The 18,989-nt window shown below is 47.7% G+C and overlaps 1 protein-coding gene across 1 annotated transcript in view; it reads right to left on the bottom strand.

Moving 5' to 3' along the window:
- xrra1 (X-ray radiation resistance associated 1) overlaps positions 1 to 18,989 on the bottom strand; it is a 37,573-nt gene that overhangs the window by 11,340 nt on the left and 7,244 nt on the right. The window contains exons 2-4 of the mRNA XM_033023399.1: positions 9,938 to 10,032; positions 5,786 to 5,961; positions 2,735 to 2,806 (exon numbers count right to left, since the gene is read on the bottom strand). Coding sequence (XP_032879290.1) covers positions 2,735 to 2,806; positions 5,786 to 5,961; positions 9,938 to 10,031 — 342 coding nt within the window. The 5' untranslated portion in view covers position 10,032. The remainder of the gene's footprint in view (positions 1 to 2,734; positions 2,807 to 5,785; positions 5,962 to 9,937; positions 10,033 to 18,989) is intronic.

Genomic DNA, 18,989 nt, shown 5'->3' with positions numbered 1-18,989 from the left:
GGGAAACGGTGTGTGGGCGGGGGGGGAGTGGTGTGTGGGCGGGGTGTTGGGGCAAGGGGGAGGGAGCTCGGAGAAAAGACGGGGGAAGAGCCATGGGGGAGAGTGCAGTATCACGGGGAGGGGGACAGGAGCCAGCGAGGGGGACCAGGGCAAGGGGTTGGTGATGCGATGGGAACTCACAGCGTGCGCTGGTCGCACTCCTCCGCTGGGATCAGAATCTCCGCTTTCTGTTTGGCGACATCTCTGACTCCGCGTCGGGCTAGGTTGGGCCGTTTCCAGTCCCTCCCTCCAAAAATTGTGTCTGGTTGGAGACCTCCGCTGGCCATCCAGAGCCTCCCGCAGATGCAGTAAAGACGCGATGGCTCAGGAAGAGGCGGACCGCCCCGCGGAGTGACAGTAGGAGGAGGAGCCATCTTGGGGCACGGCTGCTAACCAGCAGCCGTCCGTTTAATTCACTTTTTTTTGTAGTTTTTAGTAAGTCCTGTGCTTCGTCCGTTGGAGAAATTGACTTTTTAATGTGGGGGGAAGGGGGTAACTATTTCTAGGTCCCTACCTGGTCGGTGAGGCAGCTTTTTCTCCGGGCTGCCCCGTCGACCCGTCCTCGTGGCCTACCAGCGGGCGTGGAGCGCCGTTTCCTGGCAGGGACCGCCCAGCACCTCGGCTTCGGTGGCGGCACAGCGCTGGAGCGCTATCGCGGAGCAGAGCGGGCGATGCCTTGCCTGGGTCACCACACTGGATCGACGCGCTGGAGCCCCGGTGAGCTGTGACCGCCGAGATCAACACCTCCGGGCTGCGGGTCTGCGGAGCGGGCGGCGCCGACTTTAACATCGGGAGCCTGGGAGCTCCAAACCGGCGCGGCCTTGTCGGCTTCGGAAGCCGCAGTCCCCAGCTAGGAAGCGGTCGTTCCAGGTGGCCCAGCCGCTGAGAGGACTCTCCCGACGCCGGGGCAACACCACCCGGCCAGAACATCGGGCCTCCGTAGAGGCAATAGCGGTGGCCTCAATAGGCCTGACTTTGGGTGAACTGGGGATGGGGACTGGACATTGTGCCTTCCCCCACAGTGGTAACCATTGTGGGGGGATGATTTTTTTCTGTGTGTAAGTTACTATGTTAGTCTGTGTCCAAGATGGCTGTCGGAAGGGAGAGTGGACGCTGGCACGCTTTAGCTGCCGCTGCTCTCTCTTTCACATTGTGTTTTTTGATTTTTTGTCTTTGGAGCAATTTCTGTCTTTAATTTGTGTACTGGTGATGTCCTTATTATTTATTTTACTCCGACTATATGTTTTTTCTCTTCTGTTAATTTCTGTAAGGTGTCCTTGAGATTTTGAAAGGCGCCCGAAAATAAAATTTATTATTATTATTATTAGTAGAAGGGACCAATCCACACGGCGCTGAACGGCAGGAGAGGCAATCAATCTGCGCACGTGCGGTTTTTAAGATTTTTAAACTCTTACCAGCTTCCACCGATCGGAACGAAACTTGGTGAAATCGCAGCACAGGCGAATGGTGAGTAAGCTGGTGAAAAATTGTAGCGCTATCGCGTACCGTTTTTGCGCAAATATAAAGACCGCCAAACCGGAAGATAACAAGATCAGAGTTTCAGTTATGTATAGAAGATATGGGGGAAAAAAGTGATTAATTGGAGAGGTAAATTTTTTGTAGAGGTTTTTTTGTCGAGGTAATTTTTTTAAAGGTGCTGATGTTCCTTGCTGTTGGTGTCTACAATGGTTCGCTGTCCGACAACTGCTTAAGCTGTTTAAGGGCCCTGAAAGCTTAATTTAAATGATAAATTTTGCTTTTTAAGCTTTACTAATCTTTTTGCAACATTAAAAATTCTAAATACTTGAAAATCTAGTTTTTAAACCTTGTAAAGACGCGAGGAACACCGTACTGTCACAAAATAAGCACTGGGTCTAACGATAGCACGATAGCAAAGATGTGATTCCAGGAATGAGTGGGTTAGTATATGACGAGCGCTTCACAGCACTGGGCCTCTACTCACTGGAGTTTAGGGTAAGGGGTTTGTGGGGCTCATTGAAACTTGCAGAATAATGGAAGGATGTGGAGAGGATGTTTCCAGAGAGTCTAGGACCATAGGGCATAGCCTCAGAATTAAAGGACGCTCTTTTAGAAAGGAGGTGAAGCGGAACTTCTTTAGTCAGAGGGTAGTTAATCTGTGGAACTCATTGCCACAGAGGGCTGTGGAGGCCAAGTCAGTGGGTATTTTGAAGGCAGATGTAGACAAATCCTTGATTAGAACGAGTGTCAAGGGTGTGTAAGAAAGAACTGCAGATGCTGCCTGACCATTCTGGAGTAACTCAGCGGGTGAGGCAGCATCTCTGGTGAGAAGGAATGGGCAACGTTTCGGGTGGAGTCAAGGGTTATGGGGAGAAGGCAGGAAAATGGGATTAGGAGGCAGGAAGCAGAAAATGGGATTAGGAGCCACAATTGAATGGCGGAGTAGACTCGATGGGCAGAATGGCCTATTCTCCGCCTATAACTTGTGAACATGCAGGTTTGTAGGTTAATTGGCTTAGTATCATTATAAATTGTTCCTAGTGTGAGCGGGGATTACTGGTTAGTGCGGACAGGGTGGGACGGAGGACCTGTTCCCGCATTGTATCTCTAACTAAACTAAAGGTACAGCGGATTAAACGGCCTTCATTTATGCTGTATTATTCTATAATTCCAGCTTCAAAATACAAGCACATTGCTGTGACGTTGTGATACGTACGGCATTGAGGCCCTGGTCGTTGATATTCACAACGCAGAGGTCCGAATGATCATCCACACAGTGGCGGCTCATCTGTGAAGAACAACAGAGAGGTTGGCAGAGACTACACTCCCTCCTCCGACAGTGTACAACCGCAAATTAGACCGCCTCTGAGGAAGGAAAATTCAATTTGAGTGCTGGAGTAACTCAGCGGGTCAGGCAGCATCTGTGGAGAACATGGATAGGTGACGTTTCACAGAGTGCTGGAGTAACTCAGCGGGTCAGGCAGCATCTGTGGAGAACATGGATAGGTGACGTTTCACACAGTGCTGGAGTAACTCAGCGGGTCAGGCGGCATCTGTGAAGAACATGATATCTCCCTACATATTTTGGCTGCTCCACTGCGAAATCTCCTCAAGGCCTGCCTACTTTGAAGAAGTTCTCCTCCTCCCTCTGACGAGAGTTCTGCAACACTCTTTCTTGCTGCTCCCCATCTGTGATTTATCCTGCTCTCCGGCTCCACAATCTTCCATTCATGTGTCCTAAGTACCATCTATATCTCTAGTTTCGGGTCTTCTGAAAAAGGTCTTGAGCCGAAATGTCACTCATTCCTTCACTCCAGAGATGCTGTCTGTCCCGCTTAGTTACTCCAGTATTTTCTTTCCATCCATCCATCCATCCATCCATCCATCCATACATCCATCCATCCATCCATCCATCCATCCATCCATACATCCATCCATCCATCCATCCATCTCTCTATCTATTCATCTATCCATCCATCTATCCATCCATCTATACATCTATCGATCTATCTATCAATCAGGCACGTGCCGCCAGGGTACGACAGATGGCACAATGGGCTAAGTGTTCGGCTGGCGACCGGAAGGTGGCCGGTTCGAATCCCGCTTGGAGTGCATACTGTCGTTGTGTCCTTGGGCAAGACACTTCACCCACCTTTGCCTGTGTGTGAATGTGTGTGAATGTGTGTGAGTGATTGGTGGTGGTCGGAGGGGCCGTAGGCGCAGAATGGCAGCCACGCTTCCGTCAGTCTGCCCCAGGGCAGCTGTGGCTACAGAAGTAGCTTACCACCACCGAGTGTGACTGAGGAGTGAATGAATAATGCGATGTAAAGCGCCTTGAGTATTAGAAAGGCGCTATATAAATCCCATCCATTATTACGCACTGCATACCCTGACTAAAATTATAAAATGATAATTATTAAATATAAATGGTAAAGGCACGGGAGAATTATGCCTATCTAAAAGATCGATCTCTTAGGCAGGCATAATTCTCCGTGCCTTTAATGCGTAGTATATGTAACACGTGAATGTCTGTGCAGCTGACATGCAGTCGACGCTATTTCAAGCCTTCAATGACAAGGGGAGCTGAAGGCAGCTGAAATTCTGTCTTTGCAGCGTGGACTGCGTACTGCGTACTGCGCATGCGCAGCGCAAGTTTCTTGGCGGGTTTTTCAAGCATGGATTGGCATTATCTTAAGAGTAGCTTAAGAAACAAAGAGAGAAGAATGGAGTTCGTGTACAAATAATAAGGTAAGTAGATTTCTTTGAGCTATATGTTTTTCAATTCCGTATTTCCCGGCAATGAAGACGCTATTCTTTTACCCAAAAATAAGGCACGAAAATGTACCTGCATCTTGGAGGCCGAAGGTTAGGTTGTTAGACAAGAAAGATAGACTTGGCTATCCCTCGGTACAGCAACATCAAGAACGATGTTGCTACACGGAGGGATAGCCAAGTCTATCCCTCATTGCTAGCAGCTGATGGGAAGCGGCTGTGAAAGGACAGCTCCGCTGGGGGAGGGGGGAAGAGTTCCTTTCACAGCGTGTGGTGAGTCTGGCCAGGGGTAAAGTTGTGGGAGGGCAGGAGCGTTGAGAAGGAGGGGGTCGTGGATTGTGCCAGCAACCAGCTCAAGAGCGGGTCAGCGGGCGATGGATAACAGGACCACGGGCGGTGGAGCTTACTCCACGTGTCAGTGCGAGTAACCTCAATTGGTCCCTTGTTCGCGCTGACACAGGAGTAAGCTCCACTGCCCGCTGTCCTGTTATCCATCGCCCGCTGACCAGCTCCGCTCTATGATCTTTGCTCTTGAGCTGGTCCCCTCGCTGTTCAGACGGAGAGCACTGCCAGAAGTGAGCGGGCCAACAAAAGGCACTGAGGTCCCGGCAGCCGCTCGCAGCGACCCGTGCTATTTCCCCCCCCTACTACAATGCGGTGGCTCTGCACCCGGAGCGCCGCGGCAGCGGTGAGTGAGTGGGTTACTGGCATGATCCCCGACCCCCTCCTTCTCAACGCTCCTGCCCTCCCCCGCAACTTTACCCCTGGCCACACTCCCCACGCACACACTGTGAAAGGAACTCTCACCCCAATTGGTCCCTTGAACTAGTATTGTCATTCAATAAGATCACAACTGATTCAACCTGTCCCGATGTGCTCCTGTTTTTCCCACCATCTCTACACCTGCCGTCACCCTCCACCCCCCAGCCATTCAGTAATTCAGAATGGAGGAGATTTGGAAGCCTTGGGCAAATTGAATTGTTACTTTCTTTATTTTTATTTTTTATTGTTTTGAGCGTGCGAAATTCTGTCCCGCCAGCCTTCTTTCAAAATTTAGCAACTCAAAATGGGGGTGCATCTTCATTGCCGGGAAATACGGTACTTTATTAAGAGACATGGCTTTTGAAAACTTTATAAAAGTCGAGTGACAACTTTGGACGAGGAGAACAATCTGCGCATGCGCGGTTTAAGATTTTTTAAAAGCCACATGATTTGCCTACCCTGAGTAATTACTCATGGCACGTGACTGCCATCCGTCCGTCCGTCCGTCCGTCCGTCCGTCCGTCCGTCCGTCCGTCCGTCCATCCATCCATCCATCCATCCATCCATCCATCCATCCATCCATCTATCTATCTCCATCTAGCCATCTATCTATCTATCTATCTATCTATCTATCTATCTATCTATGACAAATAAATAGACAATAATATATATATATATACAGTATATAGACTTGAGGATATTATATTTGACTTTGCATTACATATATACTTACCAAGTAATTTCCGTCCAGTACTTTCTCCTTGCTAGGTTTGGTACGCTGTGTATTTGGAGGTTTGACTGTTGGGCTTGGGGCAGCAAGCGTCCTCTGGGTCGGCAGCTTTGGGCCGAGGACAGCCTGGAAATCCTTCTGTTTGGGAATTGTCTGAGCCTCCACCCAGTGTCCAGCACCTGTTGACAAAGCACACGCAAACAAAATAGAGAGACAAGAAACTGCAGGTGGGGTGGGGTGGGATGGGGTTGTTGAGCAGTGCGGTGGGGTGGGTGGTAGTGGAGTGGTGGGGTGGGGAGCAGTGGGGTGGGGTGGGGTGGGGAGCAGTGGGGTGGGGTGGGGAGCGGTAGGGTGGGGTGGGGTGGGGTGGGGAGCGGTGGGGTGGGTAGCAGTGGGGTGGGGAGCGGTGGGGTGGGTAGCAGTGGGGTGGGGTGGGGAGCGGTAGGGTGGGGTGGGGTGGGGTGGGGAGCGGTGGGGTTGTTACTTAAAATGAGAATTCACTGTTTGTACCATTGGGTTGTGAGCTTACCACCTAACTGCATGAACACTGAATTCTCCAGAATTCTCAGCTGGACTCGCACCTAATTCTCCCTTCCCCCTGCCCTACATTCCTTCCTCTAGCTTCAGAATTCGCACATTGATACTGATTGGGGCTTGTACTCCCACGCTTCCTGAAGTCAATAACTAGCTACATTTTCCTTGATGTTCCTTCCCTTTGATCTCTTGTTTTCACACCTCACCCTTCCATATCTCTACGTATCCCTCCCTCCTGACTCTTAGTCTGAAGAAGGGTCTCGAACCTGAAAGGTCACCCCTTCCTTCTCTCCAGAGATGCTGCCGGTCCCAGTGAGTTGTCTATCAACTAGCTCCTTCGTCTTCGGCGGGACTGTCATATGCTGAGAGAATGGAGCGGCTGGGCTTGTACACTCTGGAGTTTAGAAGGATGAGAGGGTATCTCATTGAAACATATAAGATTGTTAAGGGCTTGGACACGCTAGAGGCAGGAAACATGTTCCCGATGTTGGGGGAGTCCAGAACCAGGGGCCACAGTTTAAGAATGAGTAAGCATTTAGAACGGAGACGTGGAAACACTTTTTCTCACATAGAGTGGTGAGTCTATGGAATTCTATGCCTCAGAGGGCGGTGGAGGCAGGTTCTCTGGATGCTATCAAGAGCAAGCTAGATAGGGCTCTTAAAGATAGCAGTACTTTCTACTTCTTAGATAGTCAGGGGATATGAGGAGGGCAGGAACGGGGTACTGATTGGAGTTGATCAGCCATGATCACATTGAATGGCGTTGCTGGCTCGAAGGGCCAAATAGCCAACTCCTGCACCTATTGTCTATTGTCTATTGTCTTGCTGACATTGAGGGAGACGTTATTGTCCTGATATCATGTCAGTAAGTTCTCTATCTCCGTCACTGTTCGTGAGCCGGCCCATCACAGTGGTGTCTTCTGCACACTCTAGATGGAGTTAGAGCTAAATTTCACAAGTTCACAAGTTATAGGGGTAGAATTAGGCTTTCAGCCCATCGTGTTTACTTGAGAGGAGAACTTGGCTGTACAGTTGCGAGTGATGGGAGCATAGTAGGTGAGAACGCATCTTTACTTTGGTAGAGACTCAATTTGGGTTTGTTTTGGTACTGAGTTTAATTACTCTGAATAAATACACTCTGCTGTGTGGAGATGATGTGCCTTCATTGTTATCTAAGTTTGGGAATATAGATAGTTTTATAAGGAGCCATTCAGAGGGCTTAGGGTGTCCTTCAAGATAAATGACAAGTTTAGATACAGGAAGAGCAACCAATTTAGCAGGCAAATACTGCATTGTTGTAAGTGGGTTGCAGTGTATTTAATAGAAATCTAAAGGGTCACTTTTTCCACACACAGGTTTGTGGGTGTACGGAACGAGCTGTGGATTATCATCTTATCTGTGGTGGAGAAGCTTGTGTGGACCTGAGATCCTGAGAGCGATGCCGTCTGGAGCTATGCTCCTGCTAGGACCACCCATGGCGGTAAGGTCAAGGGGGAGGTCCCTGACAAAGAGCAATCCAACCAAGACCTCAACGATGGAACAGGCGGAGGACGATGGCTGACCTTAGTGGAGCATCACAACGGCCGGGAAGGCGGATGAAGGCTGCAGCAGAAAAGGGTCTCCGGTCCTTGGACTCCATGCCACTGGATCCTGACCCAGATTTGTCAAGGACCATGGGGTGGCTGTCTGTGCACCTGTCTCCCCACGTTAAACAAAGTCACGCACAGGAGTCCTCCATATAGGGAATAGCACCCTGGAGACACCCATGTTTAAGAAAGAACTGCAGATGCTGGAAAAATCGAAGGTAGACAAAAATGCTGGAGAAACTCAGCGGGTGAGGTAGCATCTCTGGAGAGAAGGAATGGGCAACTCTTTCGGGTCGAGCCTGCACTTGGTCTCACCGATGTAGAGCAAACACCGATGAGACCAAGCGCAGGCTTGGCGATCGCTTCGCCCAACACCTCTGCACAGTTCGCATTAACCAACCTGATCACCCGGTGGCTCAGCACTTCAACTCCTCCTCCCATTCCATATCCGACCTTTCTGCCCTGGGCCTCCTCCATGGCCAGAGTGAGGCCCACTGCAAATTGGAGGAGCAGCACCTCATATTTCGCTTGGGTAGTTTACACCCCAGCGGTATGAACATTGACTTCTCCAATTTCAGGTAGTCCTTGCTTTCTCCATCCTTCCCCTCCCCTTCCCAGTTCTCCCACAGCCCACTGTCGCCGCCTCTTCCTTTCTTCTTTCCACCCCCACATCAGTCTGAAGAAGGGTCTCAACCCAAAATGACACCTATTCCTTCGCTCCATCGATGCTGCCTCACCCGCTGAGTTTCTCCAGCATTTTTGTCTACCTTGTGACACCCAGTAGAGAGGCGAGGGGGGCTTAAGGAACGAGCTGCCAGAGGAGGTATTTGACGCAGGGACTATCATGTATAAGAAAGTTATACAGGTACATGCATAGGACGGGTTTTAGAAGGATATAGGCCAAACGCAGGCAGGTGGGATTAGTGTAGCTGCGACATGTTGGTCAGCATGCGCAAGTTGGGCCAATTTCCATGCTGTATGACACTATAACTCTATACGACTATGACAGGCTTGTTCCCATTGAATCAGGGCTTCGGGAAGTATTTATGTACATTCTTGTTCTCCTTACCCAAGGAAGGACATACATGCATCCGAGGGAGTGTTTTACTCCTGATTCCTGCGACTGTGTACAGTTTAGGATTCTAGGAATCTTTCATTGTTTCCAAGTGTGGTGAGTTGAAACAGTGCACCCAAGATTAACCTGTGGAATTCTTTGCCACAGGAGGCTGTGGAGGCCGTCAATGGATATTTTTAAGGCAGAGATAGGTAGATTCTTGATTAGTACAGGTGTCAGGGGTTACGGGGAGAAGGCAGGAGAATGGGGTGAAGAGGGAAAGTTAGATCGGCCATGATTGAATGGCGGAGTAGACTTGATGGGCCAAATGGCCTGATTCTGCTCCAATTGCTTATAATAGTAATAATAATGGATGGGATTTATATATTACATCGCATTATTCATTCACTCCTCAGTCACACTCGGTGGTGGTAAGCTACTTCTGTAGCCACAGCTGCCCTGGGGCAGACTGACGGAAGCGTGGCTGCCATTCTGCGCCTACGGCCCCTCCGACCACCACCAATCACTCACACACATTCACACACAGGCAAAGGTGGGTGAAGTGTCTTGCCCAAGGACACAACGACAGTATGCACTCCAAGCGGGATTCGAACCGGCTACCTTCCGGTTGCCAGCCGAACACTTAGCCCATTGCACCATCTGTCGTCCCATGAAGTGAGGATGGAGATTGCAACCTTCACGTGGTCCACCCTGTTTCGACTAATGGAATCAACCCGACGTGCACAAACAATTAGATCAAATAGAACAAGTTGACCGAGAACTTTAGGCTGTGCACGCGATAAGCAAGAAGACTTATGAACTAATCATGATGCTACAGGTGGAAGTTACTCTGATTTGGAGGTTGATGTGCATGGAGGGGGCAGGAGTATAATGGAACATGAGTATAATGGGGCTGCAGGGAGAACAGGCATAGTAACAGTCACAGTGGCCCTGGAAAGAAGTTATAAAATGGGTACTTACTTTGGTATCCTCTCTTGAAGATCTTTCTTACTGGAAAGCAGTCCGTTGCAGCACTGGCACCATCATCAAGCCTATACTGGCCCTTGAAAGTCATGCTATAAAACAAGGGGAATAAGCAATTTATATTTCCAAAGCACTTTTCTGTCCCCATTACAATGTTCCTTAGTACTGCCTGGTGAATGAAGTGATATTGACATACAGCATAGCCACTGTACAAAGTTCATTGTCACATCCACAAGTACCGAAAGGTGCGGGCATTTCTTCAATCTGAAGAAAGGTCTCGACCCGAAACGTCACCTATCCATTTTCTCCAGAAATGCTGCCTGACCTGTGTTTAAGAAGGAACTGCAGATGCTGGAAAATCGAAGGTACACAAAAATGCTGGAGAAACTCAGCGGGTGCAGCAGCATCTATGGAGCGAAGGAAATAGGCAACGTTTCGGGCCGAAACCCTTCTTCAGACTGACCTGTCTGAGCTACTCCAGCATTTTGTGGTAGACCGAAGGGTTTCGACCCGAAACGTCACCTATTCCTTCGCTCCATAGATGCTGCCTCACCGCTGAGTTTCTCCAGCATTTTTATCTGCCTTTGATTTTTCCAGCAGTTCTTCCTTAAACATCCAGCATTTTGTGTCTATCTTTGGTCTACACCAGCATCTGCAGTTCCTTTATATAGCATTTTTTATTTATTTGTGTTTTCCAGCATCCACAGTTCCTTGTGACTCCTGACTGACATCCTGCCTGGGATTTTCTTCTTCCAAACTCCTCAGATGGGGGAGTTTGTGCTGGGCTCCCTTTGGTGCTGGCAATGGAAGGGCCGGCAAGCAAAACAAATTAAAAGTGGCCCAATGCCTCGCGGGGACTCGCAATAGACAATAGGTGCAGGAGTAGGCCATTCGGCCCTTCGAGCCAGCACTGCCATTCAATGTGATCATGGCTGATCATCCTCAATCAGTACCCTGTTCCTGCCTTCTCCCCATATCCCCTGACTTCGCTATTTTAAAGAGCCCTATCTAGCTCTCTCTTGAAAGCATCCAGAGAACCGGCCTCCACCGCCCTCTGAGGCAGAGAATTCCACAGACTCACCACTCTCTGTGAGAAAAAGTGTTTCCTCGTCTCCGTTCTAAATGGCTTACTCCTTATTCTTAAACCGTGGCCCCTGGTTCTGGACTCCCCCAACATCGGGAACATGTTTCCTGCCACTAGCGTGTCCAAGCCCTTAACAATCTTATATATTTCAATGAGATGCCCTCTCATCCTTCTAAACTCCAGAGTGTACAAGCCCGGCTGCTCCATTCTCTCAGCATATGACAGTCCCGCCATCCCGGGAATTAACCTTGTGAACCTACGCTGCACTCCCTCAATAGCAAGAATGTCCTTCCTCAAATTAGGGGACCAAAACTGCACACAATAATCCAGGTGTGGTCTCACTAGGGCTCTGTACAACTGCAGAATGACCTCCTAAGGAAGGAAGGCAATGAAGAGGGCAGGTAAGAAAAGGAAAATTACTTCTATAAGGCATTGGTGAGCCCGCATTTAGAGTACTGTGTTCAGTTCTGGGTACCATGTTTTCGGAAAGATGTTGTCAAGCAGGAAAGGGTTGCAGAGATTTACGAGGATGTTGCCAGGACCAGAGGGTCTGAGTTATAGGGAGAGCTTGAGTCGGCTGGGACTCTATTCCTTGGAGCGCAGGAGGATGAGAGGTGATCTTATAGAGGTGTATAAAATCATGAGAGAAATAGATCGGGTAGATGCGCAGAGTCTCTTGCCCAGAGTAGGTGAATTGAGGACTAGTGGACATAGGGTTAAGATGAAGGGGAAAAAATGTAATAGGAATCTGAGGGGTAACTTTTTCACACAAAGGATGGTGGGTATATGGAACAAACTGCCAGAGGAGGGGGTAGTTGAGGCAGGGACTATCCCAACGTTTAAGAAGCAAATAGACAGGTACATGGATAAGTCTGAAGAAGGGTTTCGGCCCGAAACGTCGCCTATTTCCTTCGCTCCATAGATGCTGCTGCACCCGCTGAGTTTCCCCAGCAATTTTGTGTACCTTCGATATTCCAGCATCTGCAGTTCCCTTTTGAACACTTTGTCTACTCCACTGCGATATCTCCTCAAGGTATGCCTACTTTGAAGAAGTTCTCCTCCTCTCTCCGGAGACAGTTTCACAAGGAGTCTGAAGAAGGGTTTCGGCCCGAAACGTCGCCTATTTCCTTCGCTCCATAGATGCTGCTGCACCCGCTGAGTTTCCCCAGCAATTTTGTGTACCATGGATAAGACTGGTTTGGAGGGATATGGACCAAACACAGGCAGGTGGGACTAGTGTAGCTGGGACACGTTGGCCGGTGTGGGCTAATTGGGCCTAAGGGCCTGTTTCAAGTTCAAGTTCAAGTGAGTTTATTGTCATGTGTCCCTGTATAGGACAATGAAATTCTTGCTTTGCTTAAGCACACAGAAAATAGTAGGCAGTGATAGTCGCCTCAACTTAAACTGTAAAATAATTCAAAGACCACGAGTCTCAGTTAAAAGCTTTTTACTTAAACACCATGGTGGGAGAAGGTACAGAGGCCTGAGAGTACCGTGGTACACTCAGACACCTGCTACTGCCCTCTCAAGGAATACACAGAAGTATAGGCAATATTTATACAGTTTAAAGCAGCTCAAAGCACATTCAGTAATTTTCCATACATAAAAGAACGCCAGTCTGCAAAAAGACATGATGGGTTTTTTTTAAAATTAAGTTCAAGGTTGAACAGCTGCTATGACAAGAAGGTACCATTGTGTGATATGGAGGCATCACAGGATGTTAGCTCCGGACATTGGAATGTCTATTCTTTGATAAACTCTGAAAGACAAATTCTTATCTGTGTTTCTCTGGTACCGTGAAGGTCGATCTGCAAAGCCTGTTTTTAGTAGAATAGCACATTCAGCTTTAAAATGTCTCCTATAGTTAAAATAAAATGTCTACTACAGCATTAACCCCTACAGTATCCCTCTATGACTGAAATCTACTTGCCTCATAAAACGGAATCATCCCTAGTGTAGATGCCTTTTATTGTGGAGCATAAGAACGATGACCCTCACATTGAGAAATAATAAGAAGGAATTGTTTTCAATAACCAGGAGTTGCAGTAAACCCTGCAATCTATTCCACTATTCCATTTTCCGGCACAGTGGTGCAGCGGTAGAGTTTCTGCCTTACATTGCTAGAGACCCGGGTTCTATTCTGACTACGGGTGCTGTCTGTACTGAGTTTGACCGTTCTCCCTGTGACTTGCGTGGGTTTTCTTCGGAATCTCCAGTTTCCTCCCACACTCCAAAATCTTACAGAGTTGTAGGCTAATTGGCTTGGTATGAATGCAAAATTGTCCCTAGTGTGTGTAGGATAGCGTTAGTGTGCAGGGATCGCTGGCCAGCGTGGACTCGGTCGGCCGAAGGGCCTGTTTCCATGCTGTATCTCCAAAGTGAACTAAATTAGGTCATGGCTGATTCTCAAATGATGGACACACAGAGTGGTTTCGGTTTATTATTGTCATGTGTACCGAGGTACAGTGAAAAGCTTTGTTTTACATATTTTCCAATCAGATCAGATAAAAAATATACAGAAATACAATCGTCAAACACAAGTGCAATAACTAGAGCAAAGGGGAAGATACAGAGTGCAGAATATAGACAGAGTCCTATGTCCACAATGAGGTAGAGGTGAATCGGACAGAACCCTGGCTTATAGAAGGATTGTTCAAATGCCTAATAACAGAGGGGAAGAAGCTGTTCTTGAGTCCGGTGCTGCGGACTTTCAACCTTCTGTACCTTCTGCCGGATGGGAGCAAGAAGAAGGAATGGCCGGGGTGGGACAAGTCTTTGATTATGTTGGCTGCTTTTCCCATGCAGCGTGGTGTAGATGGTGTGTTTAAGAAGGAACTGCAGATGCTGGAAAAATCGAAGGGAGACAAAAATGCTGGAGAAACTCAGCGGGTGAGGCAGCATCTATGGAGCGAAGGAATAAGTGACGTTTTGGGTCGAGACCCTTCTTCAGACTGACACTTCTTCAGACTGACCCCTACACCTGCCATGGTGTAGATGGAGTCAGAGGTGGGGGAGTCAGGTCCATGCTACATCTAGAAATCTGCACCACCGGAAATTGGAGGAGCAGCACCTCATATTCCGCTTGGGCAGTTTATACCCCAGCGGCATAAACATTGAATTCTCCAATTTCCAGTAGACCTTATTGTCTCCTTCCCTTCTCAGCTCTCCCTCAGCCCTCTGGCTCCTCCTCTTTCTTTCTTCTTCCCACCCCCCCCCCCCCCCCATCCTACACCAGTCTGAAGAAGGGTTTCGGCCCGAAACGTTGCCTATTTCCTTCGCTCCATAGATGCTGCCGCACCCGCTGAGTTTCTCCAGCACTTTTGTCTATCTACAACTCTCTGTGGTTTTCAGTGGTCATGGGCAGAGCTGATCCCAAACCAAGTTGTGATGCAACCCGACAGTATGCATTCTGTGGTGCACAGCACACACGGCAAAGGTGCCCAGGTTGTGCTGTTGAAAAAAACAGAATAATGCTTGAATAAGAGAGAAATAGGTCAATGGGTCAAGCTGATGAAAAAGGTAATCGTCATCTGGCAAGATGTCCTCTTGCTCTGTCACAGCATGTTATTGTGATGTCTGTGTTACTGAGGGATATCTGTCCATGAGATTTTATTTTTCTGCTTGAATATTTCAACCAGCGCAACAAGTTTGAAAATTGAAAGTTTGCAAAGCCTGGATGTGCAAGGCGAGTGTGAATCCCACATGTCCGAGACTTGGGCTTCTGCCCCTCCTGCAGCACGTTCCTCTCAGAGGAGTTAAGGGAAGATGAGGCATCAGCGCAACAAGAAGACCTGCCATGAATTTAAGAATGAATGGGCTGTCAAATACCCGTGTATCCAACCCGTCCCGGAGTGTGTGCAGAACTTTTACTGCATGGTGTGCGAAGTCTACCTGAGCTGTGCCAGACGGGGTGAGAGAGATATCACCAAGCATTTGAGCACCGTGTATCACTGCAGGAAATCTGAAACACAAAACCCAGTCTACAGGGAGAAGGATATTATTGAAACCGTTCTGGGTGCAGCTACCAAATTGGGCGAAAAGATTTATTGCTATCTCTACAAGGTAGTGAGTATTTATCTGAGCAAACCGTATAGTCTGTCTGGTTAGAGATAAAAAACAAGATCATTTTGTCTTCCAAATGGGCAGACTAAATTGTCACTCAACATAAGACCATTGTGACGTCTTGTCTCGTACAGCACAGAAACATGTTCCTGGGGGAGCCACAGTTTAAGAATAAGGGGTAAGTAATTTAGAACGGAGATGAGGAAACACATTTTCACACAGAGAGTTGTGAGTTTGTGGAATTCTCTGCCTCAGAGGGAGGTGGAGGCCGGTCCTCTGGATACTTTCAAGAGAGAGCTTGATAGGGCTCTTAAAGATAGCGGAGTCAGTCAGGGGATATGGGGAGAAGGCAGGAACGGGGTACTGATTGGGGTTAATCAGCCATGATCACATTGAATGGCGGTGCTGGCCCGAAGGACCGAATGGCCTACTCTTGCACCTATTGTCTATTGTCTATAAACCCTTCAGCCCAACTCGTCCATGCTGATGAAGATGTCTCATCTATGCTAGTTCCATTGTCTACATTTGGCTCATAATCTTTCCTATCCATGTACCTGTCCAAATGTTATAATAACTGCAACAGCTATTTCCTCTGGAAGCTTGTTCCATATACCCACTACCCTCTGTGTAAAATAGTTGCCCCTCAGGTTCCCCTCTCACCTTAAACCAATGTCCCCTAGTTCTTGATTTGGTTACCCCAGGGAGATTACATTTGGTTTCACACCTCAGGAATTGCTGAACTTGCAACCAATACAATATAATATTCTCATTCAGAATATTGAGCTTTACGTTATTTCATATCCAACATCCTGTAGTTGTATACCTATAGCAAAACAGACTCGTATAAATCTCTACTACAGAAAGAGATCCATTGGCCTATCGTACCTCCACCAAAGAGTTGTTAACATCAAAATTATCTTGCTGCATTCATCCGCAACCATATAGACAATATACAATAGGTGCAGGAGTAGACCATTCGGCCCTTCGAGCCAGCACCGCCATTTAATGAGATCATGGCTGATCATCCCCAATCAGTACTCCGATCCTGCCTTCTCCCCATATCCCCTGACTCGTAACGCTATCTTTAAGAGCCCTATCTAGCTCTCTCTTGAAAGTATCCAGAGAACCGGCCTCCACTGCCCTCTGAGGCAGAGAATTCCACAGACTCACAACTCTCTGTGAGAAAAAGTGCTTCCTCATCTCCGTTCTAAAAGGCTTATCCCTTATTCTTAAACTGTGGCCCTTGGTTCTGGAATTCCCCCAACATCGGGAACATGTTTCCTGTCTCCTGCATGTCTAAACCCTTAATAATCTTATATGTTTCAATAAGATTTCCTCTCATCCTTCTAAATTCCAGAGTATACAAGCCCAGCCGCTCCATTCTCTCAGCATATGACAGTCTCGCCATCCTGGGAATTAACCTTGTGAACCTACGCTGCACTCCCTCAATAGCCAGAATGTCCTTCCTCAAATTTGGAGACCAAAACTGCACACAATACTCCAGGTGTAGTCTCACTAGGGCTCTGTACAACTGCAGAAGGACCTATTTGCTCCTATACTCAACTCCTCTTGTTATGAAGGCCAACATGCCATTCGCATTCTTCACTGCCTGCTGTACCTGCATGCTTACTTTCATTGACTGATGAACAAGGACCCCCAGATCCCGTTATACTTCCCCTTTTCCCAACGTGACACCATTTAAATAATAATCTTCCTTCCTATTTTTGCCACCTCACATTTAAACACATTAAACTACATCTGCCATGCATCTGCCCACTCACCCAGCATGATTTCCCCTTCGTAAATCCATGCTGACTTGGACCGATCCAGTTACTGCTGTCCAAATGTGCCTCTATTTCATCTTTTATGATTGACTCCAACATCTTCCCCACCACCGATGTCAGGCTAACTGGTCTATAATTTCCTGTTTTCTCTCTCCCGCCTTTCTTAAAAAGTGGGATAACACTAGCTACCCTCCAATCCACAGGAACTGACCCTGAATCTATAGAACATTGGAAAATGATCACCAATGCATCCACGATTTCTAGAGCCACTTCCTTAAGTACCCTGGGATACAGACCGTCAGGCCCTGGGGATTTATCAGCCTTCAGTCCCATCAGTCTACCCAAACCCATTTCCTGCCTAATGTGGATTTCCTTCAGTTCCTCCGTCACCCCAGATCCTCTGGCCACTAGTACTTAAGGGAGATTGTATGTGTCCTCCTTAGTGAAGATGGATCCAAAGTACCTGTTCAACTCATCTGCCATTTCCTTGTTCCCCTTAATAAATTCACCCTTTTCAGTCTTCAATGGTCCAACTTTAGTCTTAACTAATTTTTTCCTCTTCACATACCTAAAGAAGTTTTTACTATCCTCCTTTATATTCTTGGCTAGTTTACCTTCGTACCTCATCTTGTCGCCCCATCTTGTTTTTTTAGTTCTCTTCTATATATAGATATATATTACAATAAATATGTCAGGGAGTCACAATGCAGCTTTATAGAACTTTGGTGAGGCTGCATTTGGAGTATTGCTTACAGTTCTGGTTGCCCCATTACAGGAAGCATGTGAGGCTTTGGAAAGGGTGCAGAGGAGGTTTCCCAGAATGATGCCTAGATTAGAGGGTTTCAGCTACAGGGTGAGTTTGGACAGACTTGGATTATATTCTCTGGACGTTGAGGGAAGGTTGTGGGGGAGACCTGATAGAAGTACATGAGAGGCATAGATCGGGTAGACAGTCAAAACCTTTATCTCAGGAAGGAAATATCAAATAGCACACAAAGGGTGGTGGATGTATGGAACAAGCTGCCAGAGAAGGTACAGTAGTTGAGGCTGGGACTATCCCATTGTTTAAGAAACAATTAGACAGGTACATGGATAAGACAAGTTTGGAGGGATATGGACCAAATGCAGGCAAGTGGGACCAGTGTAGCTGGGACATGTTGGCCGGTGTGGGCAAGTTGGGCCGAAGGGCCTGTTTCCACACTGTATTACTCTATAAATCGATCACAGAGCGCAACCTTTAAGATTAAAGTGGCAAAGTTTAAAGACGGGCGGGACAAGTTGTTTTTATACACAGGGAATGGTGAGTGTCTGGAACGTACTGGTGGGCTCAGTGGTGGAGGCAGATATGACAGTGCCGTTTAAGAGACTTGGATATGCAGAGAACAGAGGGATATAGATTATATGCAGGCAAATAAGAGTTGGTCTTGGCATCATCTTCAGCACAGACATTGTGGGCTACCTGTGTTATAATGTTCTATGTTCTAAATCTATTTGCTCATACAGGTACGTTCGATGTGGTAAAGGTTTCGGCTTTCACCACCTTTTTAGGCAGAAAACTCTGGACTGCCACTACATCATGGATGGAAAAAAACATTCCACCATGTCTCTCCAAACCTACAATTACTAACGTTTCTGCTTCCTAGATTTGTTCCTGCACTGAGGGGAAATAAATTCCTTCTTATCCGTTAAACTATAAAACTGTTAAATAATTTATTTTATAACATCCTAATGAACAGAGAACCACCTCTTTCTACATTTGCATCTTTTTCCTCTCCCCATTTGTCTTGCCTCTCCCTTTTGTTGGACTGCTCTCATAGTAGTAGTATGCCCCTCTCAGTCATGACTGACCATGGGTGATGTGTGGTCGGATGCAAGCCTGGGCGATGTCATATGGAGGACAGGCTGTTGCCCATGCAGCACGTCCCCCCTCTCCACGTTGCTGATCGATCCAAAGGAACAGCAGGGCCGTAACAGTTTGGCACCAGCGCCATCGCAGGAGCTGCCAGAGCGAGGTTGTAGACAACGACGAACTGCCTTAGGGGCTCCAACTCTGGATTTTCAGTTTACTCCTGGAGCCTTTTCCATGACTGGATATGGCCACAAGGTAGTGGAGGTTTTA

Source organism: Amblyraja radiata, chromosome 6 (genome assembly GCF_010909765.2).
Source record: "Amblyraja radiata isolate CabotCenter1 chromosome 6, sAmbRad1.1.pri, whole genome shotgun sequence".
Taxonomy (NCBI): domain Eukaryota; kingdom Metazoa; phylum Chordata; class Chondrichthyes; order Rajiformes; family Rajidae; genus Amblyraja; species Amblyraja radiata.
Note: the sequence above shows the minus strand (reverse complement) of the source record. Positions and strands in the feature narration are given on the sequence as shown.